This window comes from Ambystoma mexicanum, chromosome 4p (genome assembly GCF_040938575.1).
Source record: "Ambystoma mexicanum isolate Mex_15411 chromosome 4p, UKY_AmexF1_1, whole genome shotgun sequence".
NCBI classification, from domain to species: Eukaryota; Metazoa; Chordata; class Amphibia; order Caudata; family Ambystomatidae; genus Ambystoma; species Ambystoma mexicanum.
Genome location: NC_090927.1, coordinates 1,205,624,273 through 1,205,645,040, shown reverse-complemented (window position 1 = coordinate 1,205,645,040; position 20,768 = coordinate 1,205,624,273). Strand labels below are relative to the sequence as shown.

Below are 20,768 nucleotides of genomic sequence, written 5' to 3'. Positions count from 1 at the left end.
GTTTTACTTGTACAAAAATTCCCTTGTTTAGCCATGTGATCTATCGGTAAGTCTATAAGTTAACCTAACCTTATGTAGCTGGCCTGCACCTCCTGTGCGTCAAAGAACGGGGTAGCCTTTGACTCTGCACTTCTTTCTTTAGTGCGTGTCCCCTTACAGGTTTTACTTGTTTTACACTATTATTGCTGGGATAAGAGACTGCCTTAATCCCTCTAGGAGAAACGACTATTGTTACAGTGCTACAGTATTCTACTCTACTATTCCCCTCCAAATTCCATATTGCACAGTGAACCATAAGTGCTACTATTACTGACCTCAGCTGATGTCACTGTGTTAATGTTCTAGCAGTACATGCACTTTTAATGGTCTAGTTCCTGTTGGCTTTTCAAACACGAATATTATGAATAAACTTGTTTTACTTGTACAAAAATTCCCTTGTTTAGCCATGTGATCTATCGGTAAGTCTATAAGTTAACCTAACCTTATGTAGCTGGCCTGCACCTCCTGTGCGTCAAAGAACGGGGTAGCCTTTGACTCTGCACTTCTTTCTTTAGTGCGTGTCCCCTTACAGGTTTTACTTGTTTTACACTATTATTGCTGGGATAAGAGACTGCCTTAATCCCTCTAGGAGAAACGACTATTGTTACAGTGCTACAGTATTCTACTCTACTATTCCCCTCCAAATTCCATATTGCACGGTGAACCATAAGTGCTACTATTACTGACCTCAGCTGATGTCACTGTGTGCTCGAAACATTAGTACAAAAATAGTTTACTCACCTGCATTATTATTATTACTTGAACAACTTGATTCTGAAATTCTGCTTGTTATTGATTTGCTTTGTGTATATATAAATGTTTACTTGTGACTACTGATTTCATTGTACTGCTCTACAGCTCACAGTACCCCTTCTAACATGAGCATGGCTGCTCAGCCACTCTACCAACTTGTGCAGTACAGGCCTATGTTAAAAGTTGGGTCACCAATACCAAGCGGGTACGTCTTGTAAAGTTCCACATCAGGACGTAAAAAGATCTTACCTAACAGAAGCCTGTCTGTGTACAACATGGAACTCCAGCGAGGCATTAATAGAATCTAAGAGACAGTACTGACGAAAATGGTATGAGTGACCAACTTCGAGTAGAAGCTAGGTGGTGGAAAACATTTCTTTAAGACAGCAAACCTTAAAAATAAAAAAGGGGTCTGACCCAATACATTTATTGACATGTATATCACACACAACTACCATTTGCATGGTCTCCAGGTGCTCTTGTGGATTGGTAAGGGGAAATTGCATGTAGGGCGTTAGCGGGAAAGAGGCACAAGACAAGGGTGCTTCATTACAAGTTCAGCAGAGCGGAAAATAATTCAGATACTACTTTTGTTTTGGGGCTAATGGAATTGTAACAATTTTTCCTAGACCGCCGAACTATAACATTGGAGGTGAAATGAAGGATTTACCTCCAGCAACAAGCTGGCGATGAATCTACCACTTTACTGCTAAAAATCAGCAGATTAGAAAGGGAATATTCCAATAGCCAGAATGGCGCCATAGTCTCAAGGATTGTTGACACATAAACTTGAAGATTGTTGTATGCGTTTTTGGGAATAAGGAGGCATTATCAAACACATTAAAAAAAATCTTGAAGAATGTGAGAAGATACTGGGTTTAGAAGCGGTTAGGCAAGAATAGGAGTAGTAACCCTGTGGGAGACTACACCACACTTGTCCTCTTGGTATTCGGTAACCCACCTATTAGTATAGGTCTGTACTACACAAGTTGGTAGTGAGACTGAGCAGCCAGACTTATCAAAAGGGGTAAATGTGAGCTGTAGAGCTGTGGCATTGAAATTCACCAATGCAGATATCGAAATTACAATTTAACTCAAGGTTTTCCAGTAAAATAATCTTTAGGGAGATTTCTCAGAAATGTGCCAATTCCCTTAGAGACACTCAGCTCTTTTGCTGGACTTTTAATTTTTATCCTGAAGAGTGCGAGACCCCCTCACCCCCCACTCTCTCATGCATTTTATTTGATATGAACACTGTTGGTTTTGGAGTCTGCCAAACTCCATAGGCATCATCTTTTTACACTGCGACACATAGCGCCTTCAGTGCAGTGGCACATGGAAGTCTTTTAGATTTCCCAAAGGTTTAAACACCTTCTCTTGGTTAAACTACTGTTTTTGGAAACAGTAAAGTGAAATTGACTTTACTTACCTTTTTGTAACTTTGTAGACCCAGCACAGACCATCTTCCATGAGTGCTGGAGGGGTTACTTAGTATCCTGTTGTATACTTATATTAAAACATAACATAATCAGCCTCCATCCGCGCGGCTGTATGGCGTATGAGAATGTTTGGGTTTGAATGAGGGCAGCTCGGGGAGAAAGGGAGCGTTGGAGAAAGTTGTTGGTTGGCTTGAAGCATGCTGAGTGGATGCAGGTGGAGCGCCAGGTCTGACAAATAAACTTGAAGACAAGAAAGTGTTGGACTTACTTTCTACATATCCCCTTTTGTCTACCGTCTCATGTGACATTTTTATGTTACCCTTTCTACAATTAATGGCTGGTGGCGTACTTTTTCCTACCATTGTGTGTTTTTACCGCAGGCTGCAATTGCAGCTGCAGTACAGCACCCATGGGTGCTCATTTTTTCAAAATGGCCCCGGTCTTTTGTCGCCATTTCTTGTTGTAAAGTTCCTTCTTGACATTTAGTGTAACAAGATGCCACCACGCTGTCTGCGCCAGTTTACATGCAGAACTGGTTTAACTTATTAATTTTTAGTTATAGCAGGTGTCCAGTACACGACACGTGCTCTGAAGAAGGCCACCAGCCGAACTGGACTACAAATAATTATCCACCTTATATACATTTACAATAAACACATTAATCAACATAATAAAAGTGGTCAATTGGATATGCATTTGTATAATTGTAGAATAGAGACAGAGATTGAAGGGGTTGAAACGCCAGTGTAGGATGTGGTAGGTAATAACACAAAGACAAGAAAAATAAATAACAAAAATGAGAACATGGTATTAAAAACATAAGATCATATATCATAACATGCTTGCTCAATATTTCAGATGTAAATGAAAGTAAAAAGAATAAAACTTGTTCTTCTATTAGTTTCTTCGAGATGCCATTGTATGTTGAAATATGCCTTTCTCCTTTTGTCAATTGGTAATAGATGCCACTTAAACAAATGTTCATCATAGTATGCTATGTGAAAGTTAATACACTAGCATACCCCTTAATGGAGTTTGTATTCCCTCATTCTTAATGACTTGGTAATCTGTGCGTGGTCCTGCGATATATCGTACTGTTGATCTGTAACATCTTGTAAATTAAAAAGGGGGCACTCACCAATTTGGGTGTTAGTAAATCACCTCCAGTCACTAGTACAATATTCGATGGTCAGGTGTAAACATACCTGTGGATGTCAAGAAAAGAAAATGCTACTCATGATTTAACTAGTTGCCTATTGTATGAGCTCTCCCTATTAGTACAGTTTCATGTTAAGTCCTAGATGTAAAACCGTCCCACTTTGATACATTAGTGTCAGATATGTATGAAGGGATTGTTGGACTTAGTTTTGACCGGTATACCGTGCTGTTCAATCCTTTCAAGCTGCTAAAGTTAACGCAGCCTACATTCTGTTCGGAATAAAAAAAGCTGTATGCTAGTTGTGAACTGCAGGATTTGTCCTGCAGCGAAGTATGCCCATGCGGCATACCTATTACTGTGCTATTGAAATCCTAATCGCGAAAAGATTCCCAACGTCCGCATTTAGCCACTTATACCATATTAAACTAAAGGAGGATTATAATGAAGTAACGCGCCTTTCTTTGCATTTGGAAAACTAAGGTTTCATATAATGCGTTTCTGACTGACCTGATCCGAGGAGTTCCTCCTCGCCTGTGTTCCATGAAATGACAATCACGGTGGCCTTGTCTGCATATCTAAATAGAATCACACCTACATGTTGATTGGTTGCTCCCTCCAAGGGTTTCAGACCAATCATTGATAGTGTTTACCCAGTGCTCTGTTGCCAGGAAACATATGGTTCTGACTGGCGGAGTGTTTTTCAATAAAACATTAGCAATAGTGTCTCTGGGTAACTAATAAACTTCACAATTGAATGCAAGTGGTTTGATTCGCGATGTTAAAAAGGAATAGTGCGCTCAAAAATATTATTGCCCCAAACGTTCGGGCATGTGTTTTTAAGCATACGTTGATCGATCATACAAACATTTCCAATGCACCTTACCGTAGTTTTCCTCACTTTTACACATGCGAAATCAGGCAGCAGGGCACGGCCATCTTGTGCTAATCTTATCTGTTGCCGCATTGCCCTAAGGTGAACTGCCCTGGTGGCACTAAATCATATCCCCCAGCCCCTGAAGCTGAAATCACTAGACACGTACAGCCCATTTCACAACGCCAATGCACGTCTCGCGTCAACGTTCTCTGCTCTCCAGCTAATGACATGTCTCCATGGAAATGGCAGGACACAGCTTTCCTCAATAAGTATAAACAGACCGCTTCTCATCAGAGTTGCTTTTTCAATCGTTTCACTGTCTTTTTTTGTGTATCCTGTGGATCATTTATGCTCTGTTCAGCTCTCTTTGTTGTTCGTAGCCTGTGCGAACAGCTACTAGTACTATCATTACTATCTATTTTAATTTTGTCGCATAATGGCAACAATACAGCCCTACCAGTACAAGCCAGAGTATTCCGAGGTGAAATTAGTCGAGAGAGAAAGATGCGGAAACAATGGGGCTTTATACAACAGTTAGAGGACGAATCACCGGATCAAGAGCTTGAGCCTAGTCGCATGGAAGACGTTTCCACCTGGTGTACCTGCAATCAGTGCGAGGTCATGCCAAACGAGGAGAAGAACTGCTGCTGCAGAGAAAGCTCTGGATGTTTGGCATACATGTCGGAAGAAGGCACACCACCGCTACGAGTTACCGAGCTGCATGACTTCACGGCAGCCTGCCTCACAAGGTCCGTGTTGAGGATTATGATGGTGCTTATGTACAAAACTTCGCGCAACAGTTCGCCCTCGTAATACAAGTAACGAGTAAGTGTACTCTAGCTTTGATGTCACTTTGACCACTGAGGCCACTTCCATTTCTTGTTTGTCTCCTATATTGTCATAACTTTGATCTATCACCACCAAATTAATGTAGTCTTGCAATTCTATGCATCACTTGCGATTTGGGGGAAATCATACTGGTCATCTGTGTCTTGGTACAACCAAGAAACAATATTTCTCTGTGCCCCAAACGTTACGGAATGCATAGCTATATGTAATGTGTCTACACTTTAAAGCCAAAGTTGATTGATCCATGAAGAAACATCTGTACTGGCAACTATGCCGTAGGATACAAGATTGCATTTTAAACTAAGGTTTGATACACTTATGTTCATTTAAATACAGTTTGTATGTTTCTCTCCCACAGGTGGTACAGGCTGGTGGCCTATTGTGCCTTTACATGGTGGCTTCATGGGAGGCTTGTATACCACGTTCAAAGAGTAATAGCCGCCTGTGTCGTTGGTGCCATTAGAGCCACATTCCCCAGTGACAGCGGTCAGTACAGGAGATTTTCCCACACTGTTCTGCAACCCGAAGTATATAATGTGTAGTACATGTGTTCCATCAACATCAGCAACAAAATAAAATACACTTTTATGGATGGTTGTCAGTGAATCAAGGTATGTTCCGCGCAAGGGCCATTGTTCACATGGCCTCCCCAGACCCGGTTTCTTCAGGTAGGCTCCCCTGAAGCAGGCCGCGCCCCTGCTATCCACATAAGACCACACCATAAACACATCACTCATTCACATACACCCACTTTAATTCTTTATAAACCCCTTGATATTTATCATGAGAACATCTGTGAGCACTGCAACGCGTGATTGCGCTACCTGAGCATCTGTGACCACTGAAAGTCAGATCGTGCTCCTGTTCTCCTGCTACTAACTACCCTGCTTGCTGAATCTGTTTGTTGGTCAAGGTAAGGGCAGGTCCCCTAATCATCTCTTCTTGATCTATAAATTTCTATTTCGAACAAATGCACCCACTAGTGTAATGTCCATTCATCTCACTGCCAATGACTTCTGTTTAATTTGTTCTGTTCTCGATATATAGCAATTGTCATCAGTGTCAACTGGGATAGAATTGCATGCTTCGCGGACCATGTATATAAGCAGGTTTCCTTTTGATGCATGAAAGTAAATGCAACGGATGAGTAACAAGTTATGATTGGCGTCACATCAATGAATTCTGTATGAAAGTTATCCTGTCAGAGGTTTCCCCCTTTCTCACCTGTTTTCACTGCTTCATGGATTCCGTTGTAGAAGTTTTCTTCCTTATGGTCTGGGTCTTGTACAAGCCCGCTCGGCCGTCTTCGGCTTCCAGTGTTCGTTCAATTTCTTGGGATCGATAGTAAACTCCAGGTAATCCAGGAAAAATATAAGGGGAAGAAGCACTCGGAGGCGGGTGCACAGATTCCGGGAGAAGGTTGGGTAAGAAGGAGAAGGGATAGAATGAAGCAAGGGTCCGGGAACCAGGAAGGCAACAAAGTTCTGTGAAAGTGAACTACGAGCACACGTCTAGCCACAGCTAACAGTAGCGTTGAGACGCGCGGAAGTGTGGCTATTTTAGCGAGCGTGCTGCAATGAACGTGAAGGCTGGTAGGTAGCGTTCAGTGTTTGCAGCCATGTTGGTAGTACAACAGAGTGCAAGCCCCGACGTGACAGGGACCAGGAGGCCCAGAAGCGGCGTGTCTGATGGGTCATGACATTTCCTAGTGTATAGTCGACTACGCTAACCAGGTTTTGCTTCTGTGACCAAAACAAACATTGCATAGAAAAATGTATGATACAATTCCATCTTTGTCACGCAGTCATGTAAAATATTTGAAATATTTGTTTAACTATGGGGTTTTATTTTTTTTATTTACAGATTTTTCAACAATGCCTTCTTGTATGGTTTACGGTTGCCGTTCTAAGACCCAAACCTAAGGGCATAATAATGCATAGATTCCCGAGGATTACACATCTAATAAGAGAATGGGTCATATATTGTGGATTTGCGCAGGGTGAGCTTGAATGTAGAGCCCAGGATGTCTTGGGAGACTTGAGGGGCGATTGATTCCGCATCTGCAGCCTGCACTTTACCCTGGATATGTACGACCAATCACAGTACACAAAGAAGTATCGACTCAGAACGTCTCCTAAATTTCTTCCAAATGCAATTCCAACTCTATTCATTCTCACGCTGGCTCTGGTGAGTCACGGTTCTTGAATTAGCTGTAGGCCTTGGGGTACTGAACAGGTAACTACATGAACAGATTGGTGCTTTCGGTGTAAATGTTGCTTACTAAATTTTGCATATTTACCAGATTGTATTGCTTTATAACTATACCCCATTTTGCTAGACATCTGTCCCAGGTTTTAGGAGCATCATAGAAAATTATTTATTAACACTGAAAACTATGCCATAGTGGCCCTTCGAAATAAGCATAATCTTTTCGTAATTGGTTGCTTCACAAATTCTTTTAGGTGAGCATATTAACTGAAGCACAGACTATCATTAGTGACATCACTGACGCGTCCAGTATATCAATGGTGAGCCATACAGACTTCCTGAAGTTCATATTATTAAGAGTTGGATCTTCCCACATATCTAATGCAAATCTAATTGTTCCTTTACCACTTCGTGACAATGCACTGAAAATGAGGGAGCAAGATTTAGCATCCATTTCTTTTCCAGAGTCAACAACAACTTTGATCACCTATCAGATAGCTTTTCAATTACGGAAATGTATTATGCATGGAATTTTAGATACTATGACAGTTTACGCATCCGGTCGTTGGTTTACATAATGTTTAATTTAGGGTTTTTATTTATATGTACCATTGTCTGTACCATTACGCTGTTTTCATCCATACTAAAACAAGTACTGTGTTACATGGGGATGCTGGTACTTCGACTACAATGACATCATCCTTTGGAGCTGGTCCAGAGTATGAGGTATGCGTACCGACAGTTCCCTTGAATGAAAGAAAGTAAACCCTACAGCCGATACTATTAGACAGTGATATTCATATAAACGTGCAGTTTTTCAAACTTATCATTTCAGTTCTAACGTTACAATTTCTACCCGAATGCCAAATACAATGCAAAATGCTTGAGAGCAACATTACAATCAGTAGGTTTTGCATGGTAATCTCTGATCGAGTACACTTGCCATCAATCAGGTGAAATTTGAAATGTCTATTTTGACTAAATGATGTACATGGTTTACGAAGGTATGCATGTAAGCGATGAAAGAATTTGATTTCAAATAAAATTGACTTTAATGAATATTCTATTCAAGGGATGTATACAAGGTCAGGAATTAGAAGAGGAGGCACATGATCAGAGGTGGCGGACCAGCTTGCTAGTGCGGTCGTTACAGTGAAGAACACGTTTCCACAGAAAATCAAGAAAACACGGGTAACTTAAAAACAATTTAGTTTACGAAAAAAGTGGTTTGGGCTGGTGTCTTCATAAGAAGGAAAAGTAGTATAAAGAAACAGACAACAAATGAAACATAAGATGCTGCTTGCCCAACAGATTTCACCATGGAGCAACTATTATTTGAGGCGTGGCGTAGTCCAGTCAATAAGCAGACTTGAGGTGCTTATGCCCAGAAAATTAAGTGACCAACGAAGCAAGCAAAGTGTTTTTGGACCATTGCTACAATGTGATAACTCGACAAGATGAAGAAGAAACTGAACACAATCTACACCGCAAAAAAAGGGCCACCCAATAAACAATCGACATTGATGGTTTCTCCAATTCGCGTGCAAATAACACAAGTTGAAATAACAGACGTTGAAGCCTCAATGCAATCGACCGAGGAATTTGCCAAAGATCTCGTCTTCAGTGTGTCCTGTTCGGCCGATATGTCCACCACAGTTGAGTCACAAACCACATTCATGCAGGACAACAGTCTAACAAAGGAGCACAAATACATTGTATTCAACAGCTGCCTGGTAGAGATACTGATGCTGAAATGTGTCCATCCAATGAGAGGGAGGGCGGAGAGGTAAGTATGCAGGCAGCCATTGGTGAATGTGACTCGTGTATCACAAAGCACTAACTGGAAAATCCAAGCCACCTGTGCCCAGCTCCATGCTAGATTTTCATGGTCCGCTCAACCAATGCTGGGCAAAGTGCCAGCTGGAAATCTACTGTGTGCAGCAGCTTTACTTTTCAGTGGCTCTACTGTTAAGATTTATGGGACTTCAGTTCCTTTCTAAAACTCGGTACTAAATATCAACAAGAATATTTATTCCCTGCTATTAGTGAAGCCTGGAAAATTGAACAAAAGTCAATTGAAAAGGTGTTCTGCTCAATTTATGCTTAGTTCAAAATGGCGCAGGCACAATGCATTCTGGGAGTGCTGGCAGCCATGTTGGATATTTACTTCACTTCGCAGTGAAAGGCTGCACAGATTTTGCTGAAGTGTTAGATTCACAGTGCTGAGACAAACATGCTTTTTTTCAAACTTGGTATGCAGTCAAGGCCATTTCTGCTGGGAAAAGCTAACGTTGTTATGACTTGCTACTGTTCTCCGTGGAGCATGTTTTTTCTGAGTTTTAGAGCAGGGAGGCCCTGCATTCCTTGGGGGGGGGCTCTCGGTTGACCCAGCTGGCAACCGACGGCTGTTCCTCAACTGCGCAGGCACAATTTCAGAAGATTCGAGAATTAACTCCTTTATTTGGAGTGCCTATAAAGGAGGATCTCGGGGGGTGGGTGGGTTCAGGTGAGACTTCAGCCAGAGAAGGACGCTCCGTCTGGCCTTCCTGTGAGCTGTGGCACTCTCGTCCTGGCTGTCCTCGGGGTCTTCCAGCCGTGAATGGGCGAGATGAAGAGTGATAATACGCTCACGGTGATGTATTCTTTCTTTGACTTCTTTATGTTTTCTGTGATCTATGTCCATGTTAGTTTTATGAGTTATTTCTATGTACCTGTAAGCTTTGAATAAATAGCCGTAAACAGCTGATTATCTTCTACATCGTGCGTGGCTGTGAATTATTGTGTCTGTTTTTGGGTTGAAGTATTTGCTCTATAATTGCATTGGTGATTTATGGTAGTTCCGTGCACTTTTCAGAGGAGAACAATACAAAAGGACATTCTCTGACAAACCGTTCGGGCTAGCTGGCGATGTACAGTGTGACAGCCCCGGATTTTCAGCAAAGTACTGCACATACCACTTTCAGGACATGGAAACTAAAAAAAATGGAGTTCGGTGGTCGTGCAGGTGTCCGAACGTAAATCCTCAGTGGCCACGGAGAAACATGGTTTTATCAAATCCCTGGAAGATCTCGAATCAAGGGGAATGCAAACAGACCTCATAGCCACCAACAGACATGTATCAATAGCCACGGCCATGCGAGAGCAGTTTCCAAACATTCGCCATCAATTTGATGTATGGCACGTTGCCAAATCAATCAATATATATATATTTTTTTTAAATCACAGCTGCTGGTAAAAAAATAAAATAAAGGGTTCGGAAAATATTTTAGTAGTCCCAGTTTTTGAGCAACCATCTATGGTGGTGCTCCAAAACTTATGGTGGGTCTGTGGAAATTCTACTTGAAAAAGGGTGCTCGTTAACGCACCACTGTTCCAACGTTCAACTCTTGGACAGAAAACCTACATTTTCACCAATGTGCACATGCACCTTTATCGGAGGAGCAGGAACGCAAGAAGAAGTGGTTGGTTCCATCTTCACCTTCACACAAAGCTCTTGAGAAGATAGTGCAGGGCACACTCTGATCTCACACCTTCCTGCCTGGGTAACTATAACCCAATCTCCATCACTCCCTTCCTGGGCAAGCTCCTGGAGAAACTGGCCATCTCCCAGCTTAATCTCCACACTGAATCTGTTGGTTGTCTTCATGACCATCAGTCTGGCTTCAGAGCTGCCAGAAGAATGGAAACTGCTCTCCAGAACATCCATGAAGACCTGCTCTCCAACCTTGACTCCAACATTCCCTGTATCCTCATCTTGCTTGATCTCACGTCTGCCTTTGACACTGTAACCATGCCATCCTGCTTAATTGTCTCTGTGATAACCTAGATATCACTTGTCAGGCCCTGGCGTGGCGGACTTCCTCCCTCTCCGACAGACCCTCCCAGGTCCAACTTGGGTCCTTCCTCTCTGCTATCTTTTTCTCTACCTGTGGTGTCCCCCTGGGGGTCTAACCTCTCTCCCTGGCTGTTCAACCAATACCTGGCACTCCTTGCCCACCGCATTGCTGCTCTAAGCCCCAACTTCCAGTGCTATGCGGATGACACTCAGCTCATTTTCAGGCTACCTTCGGCCACCTCTTCCCCGTCCCTCATTTCGGACTGCCGGCTATCCAGGTTTGGTGTGCTGCCAATGACCTCTGTCTTAATGCCAGTAAGACTGATATTCTCCTCATCGGCACACCCACGCCCTCCTTTCCTGTAGCTCTCCGGCTGGCCTCTCTTGGCCCTCTTCCTGCAAGGCTAAAATCTCCGGTGTCATCTTAGACTCCACACTCTTTCTCTCCTCACATCTCTGACGTCTCTAAGAAGTCACACTACCAGCTGGACCTCCTCAGAGGTATTCTTCCCTTCCTCTCCTTCCCACAGAAGCTCACCGTCTCCAGAGCTCTGGTTCCCTCTAGGCTGGACTATTGCAACAGCCCCTTTCTAAATCTTCCTGCTTCTATGCTCCGCCCTCTGGAACTCATCCAGAACAGCAAGACTTGTCCTTGGCCTCAAGCCCAGGTATCATATCTCTCCAGGACTGAAATCTCTGTATTGGCTCCCAGTGGCTGCAAGATCAAGTTCAAACCCCTCTGCATCGTCCACAAGGCCTTCTGGGGCCTCAATACCTTCAACTCTCTCTTATACCTTCAACTCTCTCTTCCTAAAGATCTTCCCTCTCGAGTTCTTCGCTCATCCGGCTTCAACTCCCTCAGGGTCAGTCGCTTCTCCAAGCAACAAGTTGGTGGTAGATCTCCCTCTTCGGCTGGGGCCTCCCTCTCGAACAGCCTCCCTGAAACTTGGAGAACCATCTTCAGTTCCGGAAGCACCTTACAATCTTGCTCTTTGCTTCTGCTTTCTCTCCCCCTTTCCCCTGCTGAAGTCATGGCTGATACTGGACTGGTTATTTGGCAACCCATCTGATCTCGGGCCCAAGCCCTACCAGTTGCACACCTGCACTGCCTCCCTGGCAACCCCTGCACCTGGGGACTGTTTTCTGTATCCCTACAGTTCCCCCCCACCAGCACTTAGGTTTGCACTCACCCTGCACTTGCCACCAGCTGGCTGTTCTTATTTATCTTGTTATTTTATTATCCCATGTACTGCACTTTCCCCTTCCCCTCCCCTCCCCTACGCTCCTCTCCTCTCCCCTCCTCCCCCCCTGAACTCCCCCCACACTTTCCTCCCCCCCTTCCCTTACGCGATTAGAATGACACCTGGCCTAGTAAGATAGTTGTCAGTCTTCCCTCTGTTCCCCCTCCCTTGCCTCGTCGCGCCTTGAAACACTTGTGTATAGGCGGGTTATAAATGCCATATTCCATCCATCCATCCATCCATCCATGCAGCTTATGGCTATGCAATTCCGGTCTAGCAGCTCTCATAGCCGTCCACACAGAAACCTCAGACATACCTCAACAGCTCTGCCATTAATATACAGTGACAATCCAAGAAAAGTTTCTGTCTAGCTGGGCACACATTGAATCTCCCTGCACTAGCACAGGATCCAAAACCACCAACAGCCACCGTCCAGGTGCCCGGCCTCTGGGTTTCTTACTGGAACTTAGCCAGCACACCCAAGTCCTAACCTGGCAAAACGCACACACGCATCTTATGAATTAACTCTTAATGGACTACGGTCCCTGAGAGTGTTCCAACCACAAAACACATTAAGTCCATACAAATGGGGAAGGGTGCTATATAAATGACAAATGCAATACAATAAAAAGCTTCCCAACACTGTTCACTGCTAGTACCCAAAGACTGAGCTAAAATGACCCAACAATCTTCTCCAAAGGCAAGCTATCTCACCTCACCTGGTAAACGCCATTGCTGCAACCGCACCTCCAAACTTTCCTTCCCAGTACATCTTCCATGGCTGGCACCACTCTGGTGGGCTTTTGACTTTTCAAAAATCCGCTCTTCGTGGGATTCTCGCTCTTCGTGGGATTCTCACCAAGCCAATTCCCACAGGGGAACTATGCAAATTGTTTAAACCGAGCAAAATCTACTGTCCGTGGAAATTGACAAGACATGCAGTGGATGACTGGATCCACAAACAGTTCACTCTTTTGTGCGAGTCATCGACAAGTTCAATGGGGGACTTTGAGAACTTCGACATTCGTTCTCTTCCTAGAAGCAACTGGCAATCCTTTTCTGGTGAATTCAAAAGGCTGGCTCCTGTGTGCCCATTTCCCCTGTACATGTGGAACCCTGCTTCTGTCCCCTCCCCAATGAGAGGATTAGCAGCAACATGCCTGCTTCTCAATATGCTGTATGTTAAGCGCATGCATGCAAGTCGAATTGAAACTTGCTGGGTGCTGCATCTCAAATCCAAATTTATTAAAAACTAATTAATGGACAAATCTCGTGATAATTTCGGCCTTCAGATGAAACACTCATCTAGCATAAAAGGTAAATGTTTATGCATGCTTTTCAAAATACAATTCTTTGAATGAAAATGGTGAGCAAGAATGGAAAGGCCTGCTGTGAAGTAAAATAGATATGGTGTAACAAATAGTTTCACCCAATCATAGATGGACTAGAAGAGCTAAGGGGACGATGCAATGATGAAGGGCACTGAACCCCTAGACATGTAGTTACACTTGCCCAATCACGTTTTGTTTCTTGTTCAAGAACATGAATGAAGAGCAACCTCGCAAATGACATTCTATTTTTGCTGTCACTTATGAGCTACTGAAACGAAGAAAAAAAAACAGCAGCACAGTACATTTACACAAAATGGGATACCTGAGATTTGTCTTCCGGGACATTCAGCCAATGGTTAAAAGCTTGAGAAAGTTTTGTCCTCACTTGCTTTCCTGTAATACAACAGATTTACATAAACTATAGACATTGTGATGAACATTATCTGCAGGACTGAAGTTAAGGTAACAGTCAATTCAGGAAATTAACAAAAACAGGATATTGTAGGCCAGGCATCAAGTCAGTCCTTTCTAAATAAACAAAATGTTGTGCAGAACCCGGCTCCATCTCTGCCAGGAATCATAAAGCAACTTTCAGCACTTGAATAAGCTTCATCCTAAGCGTGCAGTCACAAAATTATGCGCCACCCTCTAATCAATTGTAAGTTCATAATGATTAAATATAAAATAAAAAACGATACTGTACGCCTGAATGAAGGAGTGACTTCTCAGAATTCATTCATGGTAATCTTTGATATACAGCAAACAAAAGAGGGGATGGCTGTACGGTTTAGAATTAATCTTAAACTGCGATTGCCCTGGGCAACCCTCCACACCATCGCTCTTCACCTGCCAAGCCATTACAAAAGCAGAAGACCATATGCAAATCAGGCCAGGTCCCGTCCCAACCCAACAGGCACAGTCCATCTAGAACTGCTAGGTCACATCCCTTCTGCACAAGGCCACAATCATCCCCAGATATGTTTCGGCCATTTGGGGTGGGGTAAAACCAAGCCAGACTTTCAAATGGCCTTTCCCGTTCAGTAATGACTCGGCAGGCTGGGGAACGAGGGTTGCCCAGACCGATGGCAGGGGTTAGGAATAATTCCAAATCTTCCAGCCATCACCTCTTTTGCAATCTTTGAGATAATGCACCCTCTTTTTTTTTTCTCCAAACTTCCTTTATTAGCACACGTGGCGTTGTATATTACATGGAGCAGTAAAAGACAATACGAGAGCGAGAGAGAAAAAAGGAACACAAATTACATACATAAGCACGATCGACAACCAGGAGGGGCAGAGTCTGAGAAACACGAATGGATCAATGCAATACATGGCTGCACACCCAACTGGCCGTTAATGGTCAGGACCAGTCAGATTGTGAAATCATAGGATGTACGCAGGAGATATCCTTTTGAGCAGTCCCCATATATCTTTCGGGTGAGTTTTGGCAGGGTGCACAAGGATCCACTGTTCCACCGGATCGTTGGGCCAGAAAACAGCGCTCAACCAATGGTTCTTAGTAGGCACAAATCCACTGCATCAGTCTGCATCGTTCGGCCAGCAGACACTGCAAAGGGTGTGGGGGGCAGCTATGGCCAGCTCTGGCATCTCAGATAGCAGGGTACATACATCCCTCTAGAAGCGTACCAACAGCGGACAGCCCCATATCATGTGGAATTAGTGATGGTCTGCACCGCCACTTCTAGGGAATTCTCCTGTTCACTCTTGTGAACAATTACGTAGCCTAGCTGGCATGGAACGGTAGTGGTACAATAACTTCAATTTTATCAGTTGAAATCTCGAATTACAGGACACATTACGTGGACAACCCCCCCCCCCCCCCCCCCCCGCTCTCCCATTGCTTCCTACATGCTCTGATGCTCTGTGAAAGTCTGGGTATTCCAACCAGGTAGAGGACCTACTCTGTTGTAGCATAGGTATATTGCTGGCTGGCACGAAATTACCATCCGCGTACATGGAGCCCATCATCCTAAACCCTTATTGCACTCAAGTACAACAAGAAGCAGGGTCTACTCGCGGTAGAGAGCATGCAGTTCCAGAGTGGAAGGTCCCTGTGTTATGAACTGTCACTCCCAGCCATGTCCATATTTTGGGCCAGGCTAGAGCCATGACGCTAGCTGGGTCGAATTCACAGCTATCTGCAAAGTGGGAAGAGAAGATCAATGTCCGCAAGTCTTTATCCCTGGTGGAGGACTCCAGTTTAACATGAGGGGGAAGTGGTCCTTCCGAGATCCATGCAGCCGCAACCGTACCTGTGCCGCAGTCCAGTGCATAAGAGTGGGTTAGCGTGGACCATGTCCATTTCAAGCACACCACGCCTGCGTGCTACACCAATTTGGTGACTTCGGCCTCCAGCTCCAAGAACGATCTCCCAGGCCATAGCGGAATATTAAGAACTAAGCATAACAGTTTAAGACGCACAGCCATTTTTTTTTAACAGCGCAATCTTCACTGATACAGTCAGTGGTAACTACACCTGGGTCCTGAGTTTACTCGTGACGCATACCATGTATACGGCGTAGTTTTGTTCATATAACAGGGTGCCATGTCTCGCCACAACTAACAGCATAGCAGATGGGGACCAGGTAAACGCTTGAAGGTCCCCTGGCTTAGTAGTAATGTCTGTCAAGGGAAAAAGCTTAGATTTGTTGCAATTTACCTTTAGACCAGACGGCTCCGCTCCCCGAAATCCAATATGTTTGACATAATGGTCACGAGGTGAATATGGGGGTTCTGAATATAGGCTAGTGCATCATCAGCGCAGAGCGATATCATTTCTGCCCCACGCCAATCTGAGTCCCCCATGCCCATTTTTGTGTTGTAGGAGATCTGCTAATGTGTCTATAGCAATAGCTAATCGTAGGGGCAAGAACATGAACCCCTGACGTGTGCCTCTAGCCATCACTAATTTTGGGGATAGTGTACCATTAGTACACACTCATGGGTGCCATGTATAGGAGTTGCAAGTAGGAGAGGAACACTAAGCAGAACCTGCACTGCATCCAAACAGCAAACATAAACTGCCAGGAGACTGAATGAAAGCATTCCGGATGTCTAGTGCAGATACCACTGCCTGCGCCTTAGGGTCCATCTGCTCCACTATGTTGAAGAGTCTGTGCAAATTTAACGCAGTGGACCTCCCGGGAATGAACCCCGCTTCATCCGGATGAATTATGTGCGGCATGAACAGCAGCAGACTAGTGCCCATAATTTTCGCAAAGATATTAACATCTGTGTTAATTGATAAGGGGCCACAGTATTCTGCAGGCTTGTTGGGCTTCAAGAGGACTGTGATAATGGCCTCGGTCATAGTCTCAGGAAGCTCTTGTACCTCGAGGGCTTCTTGCCACAGTGAGCAGGTGGGGGCGCCAGAAGGGATTTAAAGTGTTGCTAAAACTCAGACGTTAGGACAGCTGTACCTGGCACCTTCCATGGCGGCAGAACCGCGATTTAGCGCAGGAGATCGGCAAGTCAAGCTGGGCACAAGTGTCACTGACAGTTGTCCGATTGGTAGACCCACCAGAAACCTGTCAATGTTTTCTGGGGAGCGAGCATCTTTATCGAAATACAGGTCAGTATAGAACCGTGCAAACACTCCATTGACTGCCGCACACGTGTGCACTAATGTGCCAGTTTCATCTGCAATAAGTGGGATACCCCAGCTGCCACCCTCATGGCGCACCTTGTGAGCCAGCAGCCTACCCAGTCTTTCTCTATCCCCATACAGTCTGGCATCCAATGGGGCATCTATGAATTTAAGCTCCCGGTCAGCGTTGTCAACTGGTTCCTTTGCCTGCGCAAGCGTGGGTTTGGCTGTCGTATCTGCGAGTTGACGCTCTAGCTCACAGAGGTCCACCGCACTGCTCGCTATGTCACGTTGAATCGCTTTCAGTACACCAGATTCAGCGGCCATGGCAAAACCTTGGTATGTATACCTTAAAAGCTTCGGTATAAGTCTGTACCACACAGTTTTTGGTAGCAAGCTGTGCAGCCAGGCTTATCTCAAGAGGGAATGTGAGCTTGTAATGAGGTTACACAGAGGTCTACAGTTACAAGTATTCAAATAGACACTTCCACTCAAGGTTTCTTGGGAAACACTTTATTACAGTCAGTTAGAAAACATTCACTAAAAGGAGGCAATCAATATCACACTGAAATATACTACAGTACTTCACACTGTCAGATTCTGAGGCATTTAAACTACTTTGAAGGAGGAGCAAAATGGCATTCAGAGCATTTGAAGTAGGAGCAAAAAGGCATAAGTTAATAAAACGAATAATAGTTACTCTTAAACAGTGCTCATCGTTTGAGTTCACCAGAGGAGTGGTCTAGCCCATTGACAGAGGAGCAATGTCAATGGGCTAGAGTCTTGTATAAGAAAAACGGATCTGCCATTTTTAAAACGGAAAAGTCTTTGCCACGGTTCTCAGAAGTAGTTCATAGAAGAAAGGTTTGTATGTCGGGTCACAAGCTGTCTAGGCCTGCAAGTTGCCAAAGTTTCACACACTTTCGCAGTGAGAGGCAAGATCTTTTGATCGGGTTATCACAGTACCTTAGATTGAAGAAAAAAAATGCAGCAGACTTCTGTTCCTAGCAGTTCCTGCAGGTCTCGCTGTTCCTGAGCCTCAGTCATGGGGACAAGAGGGAGGACGTGGGGGTGGGGGGGATGGGGGGGATTCATGGGGGGGGGGGGGCGTGGGGACTCCTGCACTGCACAGGGACTGGTCACAAAGCTGGCAAACTGGCAGTTCTTCGATTCCAGTAGCAGTCTTGAAGCGCACAAACTGGTGTCCTTCTCCCTGGCTATTTGGTTTCCTGCAACATGCAGAGGAAAATGCAACCAGCCCAGAGAAAGGTGTCCAGGTGGCTTATGAGTTGATTGGTCCCACCAACTCAAAGGGAGAAGTTGTCCTTGAAGGGCTTCTCTGTCGAGATGAACTTGGCAATTCGGACCTGCAGCAGGGCTTCACCGGGCAAACCAATGGTCCAGGAGTTGCAGCAGCTGTCCTCTTCCAGCTCGTCTTCGGTTCTTTCATTCCAGTGGTCGACACTGCCTTCCAAGAAAAGAGACTTGCCTTTTAAACAGTTTTCTCCCATTCATTCCAGCTTTGCTGCCACTCACCCAGGAGGGTGGCTGCCCTTGCCAGACAGTCAGCCAGCCAATCACGCCAGAGTGCATTTGGGTATCCTAGGAGACCAAGCACGGAGTTTCAGGCACCTCCCTCATTTCCTGCCTGCCCCAGACACTCGGCGCCAGAGGCGGTCTTCAGTCCTGAAGCCTGCCAAAGGCATAGGAACAAAGGGGCCAAACCTGGTTTGGTGCGCAGAGAAACTCTAGAAGGACCTTTCCAAAAATGAAATGTTGAAAAAAGAAAACGGGACCTAATTTAAACAAAGGGGGCTTAGCAGCCATCTTGAAAAACATGGCTCCCGTGATTTATAGCTACCGGTGTTCGCGGTCGGGAAAAATCATGGTAGTTTGTTGTAAAAACCATTGCCATCAGCCATTTCGATAGGCAAGGGTAGCCGGGGACTGATAACTAGTATCCCCTATCTCTAGAAACTCATGTAACACCTCCAGCACTCCATTGTAAGATAGTGTGTGCTGGGTCTAGGAATTTAAAAAGACTTTACTAGTCAATTTAACTTTACATTCTCTGGGAAACAGTTTATCCCAGAGAAGGTGTTTAAACCTTTGGAGAGCCTAAAAAGGCATCCCTGTGTCACTGCACTGAGGGTGCTGTGTGACAAATAAAAAGATGATGCTTATGGAGTTGTCTAAAACTCCATAACCAAAAGAAATAAACACAGAAAAAAAACAGAATTAAAAAGTTCAAAGTCCCCAAGTTTACCAAAAGAGCTGGAGGGCTCTAAGGTAGAGGGAATTAGCACATTTATGAGAATTCTCCCTAACACTCTCTAACCAATTATAATATTATATTTATCTAAAGTGGCCACAAATGCCACACCTGTCAAACTTGGGACTTGAAGCGCCAGCTGTTTCAGGGCCGGGGTAGATTGCCCAGTTTCAAAGAGATATGGACAGAGTGATCAGAGTATGATCTAGGAAGCATACTGGTCTCCGAAATCATCCCCCCCACCCAACAAGGAACACATCAAAGACTAGCCACATTTCTATGCAGGAGAAAGTTGTGAACTGAGAAGTAAAAGGGATAACCCGTCCCTCCCGTGTATCGCCCTCCAAGCATCTACCAGTCATAGTGTTACCATGCGCTCATTAATGACCCGTGTTGCCCTCTTGAGGGGCCTATGGGTATGAGTGGATCCATCTACTTGAAGGCCAAGGATTGTGTGAAAATAGCCTCTCCAGAGGATGGGTATGGAGGGGTAAAGGGCCAGCATGCTAATATCAAGGTAAAACTGGGGGTCATCAATGCCGGGACCATACACATTCAAGAGCAGCATCTCTTCCAGCAAATGATCCACAGACTAACACATAACTTTCTTGTGCTCAAATGGTGGTGTGATTTATGTATTAAGATCACCCCCCACCCGGCCCCCTTGATTGTGTGGAGTATGTAGTGCAATACCTGTTTTTGCCCCAGCTCCTGGCAAATCCCTCTCTGCTTGCAACAAGGGCATGAGTCTCTTGCAGATCCAGCAGCTTAGCCCCATGTCTTTCAATTTGTAAGAGTATTTTACGCTTTTTGATCGGGTGACCCAGGCCTCTGATATTCCAGCTTAAGTCGACTACCTCTCCCATCTCATAGGCTGTAACCTGGTGTTAACTTGCTTTCCAGCCAAGTCGCTCCTGATGTCCTCAGGGGACACGCCACCCCCAGATAGGTCAACCGTCAATTTGTGTGCCAAGTGCTTTTTCATAAACCCCAACCCACCCACATCATCTTAGAAACTGGGGTGATTAAGACCCTGCAAGCACAACCCCAACATTTAATGCAGCATTGCATAAAGAGGCTGAGGAGCAGATACAAACCCGGGCCATCCAACAGGCTTAGTAATATGTAAAGACATGTATTCCCACACCCAATTTTAACCTA

The 20,768-nt window shown here is 44.6% G+C and overlaps 1 protein-coding gene across 2 annotated transcripts in view; it reads right to left on the bottom strand.

The window, feature by feature from the left end:
- The window catches only part of LOC138453734 (geranylgeranyl pyrophosphate synthase), a 67,337-nt gene that overhangs the window by 6,649 nt on the left and 39,920 nt on the right, over positions 1 to 20,768 (bottom strand). For both annotated transcript variants that reach the window (XM_069606857.1, XM_069606858.1), the window contains exon 3: positions 14,051 to 14,121. In XM_069606857.1, coding sequence (XP_069462958.1) covers positions 14,051 to 14,121 — 71 coding nt within the window. The remainder of the gene's footprint in view (positions 1 to 14,050; positions 14,122 to 20,768) is intronic.